Source organism: Sinocyclocheilus rhinocerous, unplaced genomic scaffold (assembly GCF_001515625.1).
Source record: "Sinocyclocheilus rhinocerous isolate Xijiao unplaced genomic scaffold, SAMN03320098_v1.1 scaffold936, whole genome shotgun sequence".
Lineage (NCBI taxonomy): Eukaryota > Metazoa > Chordata > Actinopteri > Cypriniformes > Cyprinidae > Sinocyclocheilus > Sinocyclocheilus rhinocerous.
This window is the reverse complement of record NW_015662583.1, coordinates 156792-160514: the sequence shown is the minus strand read 5'-3', so window position 1 is coordinate 160514 and position 3723 is coordinate 156792. Positions and strand designations below refer to the sequence as shown.

The following is a 3723-nucleotide window of genomic DNA, read 5'->3' as shown; positions in this document are numbered from 1 at the left end:
TCCAGCTGTGTTTGATTAATTAGTTCATTTGCTCCCAGGTGTGTCCCATTGGTGTCTGTTCATTTAAACCCTGTGTTTCCCAGTGTTTCCCGTCTGCTGTTAAATGTCTTCTGTGAGTTCCTGTGTTTTCCCCGTTGCTCATTCCATGTTGAAATATTCTCCTGCGTCTCTTCGTTCCCTCCTCCCCGAGTGACCGTGACAGTATTTATATATACATATTAAGTATACACACATATATTATGCAAACAAAAACTTTTATTTTGTATGCGATTAATCGTTTGACAGCACTAATATATATATGTGACCCTGGACTACAAAACCAGTCATAAGGGTAAATTTTTCGTAATTGAGATTTATGCATCTTCTGAAAGCTGAATAAATAAGCTGTCCATTGATGTATGGTTTGTTAGGATAAGACAATATTTGGCCGAGATACAACTATTTGAAATTCTGGAATCTGAGGGTGCAAAAAAATCTAAATATTGAGAAAATCATCTGTAAAGTTGTCCAAATGAAGTTCTTAGCAATGCATATTACTAATCAAAAATGAAGTTTTGATATATTTACGGTAGGAAATTTACAAAATATCTTCATGGAACATAATCTTTACTTAATATCCTAATGATTTTTGGCATAAAAGAAAAATCTATCATTTTGACCCATACAATGTATTGTTGGCTATTGCTACAAATATACCCCAGCGACTTAAGACTGCTTTTGTGCTCCAGGGTCACATATATTGAGGATGCAATGCATCGTGATATTGAACTGAATCGAATCGTTGACATGATAATCGTAATGGAATCCGATCGTGAAAGCAGTGAAGAGTCACACCCCTAAAAGGCTGATGTCTGACCTGAAGATGCCCTCGGTCTGGTCTCCGTTCAGGCTCAGCACTTCCTCGGACAGACGCGTCTGGACCCACGGCAGCTGCCTGTCGGGATAACGGTCCTTCTGGATCTCCATCACTTCCTCCAGAGACGAGCCGAACATGGAGGGCCTAAAGATGGCGTTACGAGCGTGAGCGATCTCCTCGATCGAGGGCTTGTTCAAACCCTGCGCACACAGACAGCAGAAAACAACTGAGAAAAGGAGTGTGGCTCTGTGCTGAAATCATCACAGTGCATGCTGGGATTGCGGAGTCTGCAGACGAGCTCCTACACATTATCCATTTCAACATGGAGACTTTTCCAGACTTCTCTATGTTTAACATCTGATAAACGGTTTTAAAATCCAGCTGTTACATATATGTTCAATTCTGAAAATGTATGTTATTATGTTGCCAAATATTTAGCTCAAATTTCAGTGTGCAGCAATCTTAATAAAATTGCAGAGCTAAAATAAAAAAAAATGGTTTCACACTTTCACTAACTGCGTAGATTTTAAATTCATATGCTAAGTCTTAAAATAATTTTGTCAAAATAATAATAAAATATTACATTCACATTTTCACTGATTGCATACATATTACATATAAAAAAATATATTGTCACTGATTACATTTATTTAGAAAATATTATTTTAAATTTATAAGTTTTAAAATAATACTGTCAAAATAATAATAAATTAATACTAATTACATTCACATTTTTTACTGATTTTTATATTTTAAAATCATAAGTTTAAAAATAATCTTGTTAAAATAATAAAATACTGATTACTGATTATATATGTGTATATATATATATATATATATATGTATGTGTGTGTATATATATTAAAAAATCATATTATTTGTTTGAAAATAATATTGTCAGTGATTACATTTATTTAGAAAATGTTATTTTAAATTCATATTATAAGGTATACTGTAACAAAAATATTATAACTGATTACATTTATTTATAAAATATTATTTTCTAAATAATAGGATATGCTATACAGTATAATATATTTGCTCTACTATAAATTTACAGATGAAATCATTTATTATTATTTATTTGCATAGAGAGTCATGTTAAACAATCAAATTTTTTTTTTAAGGAATCTCTCAAACTCTCAAATTTTTTTTTTTGATCCATACTGTGCTTTTTCATACTTTTCCAGATCTGGAAATGACTAAAATGAAATCCCACATTAAAGGCATTTTTACCTTTAATGTATGTGCATATGATGCCTTGAATGATCCCTATGTAGGCAGCACACTAGGTTTTGGAGCGGAGCCGTGGTGTGAAGCGTTAGCTTGCTGAGCGTCTGGCACAAACACACATTTACACACAAACTCCGCTTACTGGCCGTTTGCAGCGACTGGAATCTCCACAGGCGACTGGCGTCACAAACGTTTACTTCACACCATAGATATGTACTGTATACGCTTCACACATGCACACACGAGCGTCTTTCACGCCAGGGAATACAAACACATGTGCGATGACACCCGTCCAGTGTTGCCAACTGTTTTCAATTGAAAGTAGCTAAAACTGGTAGCTAAATGTCACTAGATGCCATCACAATGGCAAATTCACTGATCTATATAAAGATGAACGTAGATCAGTGGGCAAGATGAGAACTTAGATAAGGTCTGTCCAAGAAGTTGCTATATTTGTCCCTAAACTTTTGAAAAAAGTCTCAAAAGGGGCGGGGAATTCGCTAAATCTAGCTACAAAGTAGCTAAATTGGCAACACTGCACCCATCATGCATCAGTGCTGTCAGCGCGTAATCACCACGTGGCTGTCTGAAACGCCGCTCGTCGTCATGGCAACGTCTCCAGGACGACTTTCGGAATTCTGGAAACTGAATGTTAATTAAAACCATTAAATAGCAGGCCAAACCAGCCAATTATCACATACGCCACATTAGAGCCCAAACACAGCAAACATGAACCAGACGCGACTGAACATCAGAAACAATTCATTCAATGTAAAAACTAAAATACACTGTTAAAAAAAACTATCTATTTCAGTCTCTTTACTTCAAAATTTTGTTTAATTCAATGCATTGCACTGAATACATTTAAAATATTTTAAATTCATATTATTAGTTTTAAAATAATATTGTCAACATAATAATAAAATGATTCTGATTACATTCACGTTTTCACTGTCTGCATACATTTAAAATATTTTTAATATTTTAAATTCATATTATAATAAGTTTGAAAATAATATTGCCAAAATAATAATAAAAGTATACCGATTGCATTCACTGACTGCATACATTAAAATAATATTTTAAAAAATAAAATAATACTGATTACATTACAATCACAGAATTGCATACATTTTAAATACTTTAAATTCATATAAGATTTGAAATAATACTGTCAAAATACAGTAATAGTAAAATAATACTGATTACATAAAAATTTTCACTGACCGTATGTTTCAAATATTTCAAATTCATATTATAAGTTTTAAAGTAATAGTCAACATAATAAAATGATACTGATTACATTCACATTTTCACTGACTGCATATATTTTAAATATTTTAAATTCATATTATAACGTTTAAAATAATAAATGTCACTGATTACATTTATTAAGAATATCTTTCTTTAAAATTCATTTAAATGTATAATTTTCATATAAAATTTAAATTCTAATTTTAAATGTATTAAATTCATATAATACGTTTTAAAATAATATTTCCCAAATAATACTAATAATAAATAATACTGATTATATTCACATTTTCACTGACTACATACATTTGAAGCATTTTAAATTCATTTTATAAATAAAATAAATAAATATTATATATTAAATATAAATAATATATATA

General features: G+C 31.2%; 1 protein-coding gene across 1 annotated transcript in view; it reads right to left on the bottom strand.

Annotated features, from left to right (window-relative positions):
• Positions 1-3723, bottom strand: part of LOC107728102 (rho GTPase-activating protein 39-like) — a 51993-nt gene that overhangs the window by 3602 nt on the left and 44668 nt on the right. Inside the window, exon 7 of the mRNA XM_016538182.1 lies at positions 857-1056. Within this exon, the coding sequence (XP_016393668.1) occupies positions 857-1056 (200 nt within the window). The remainder of the gene's footprint in view (positions 1-856; positions 1057-3723) is intronic.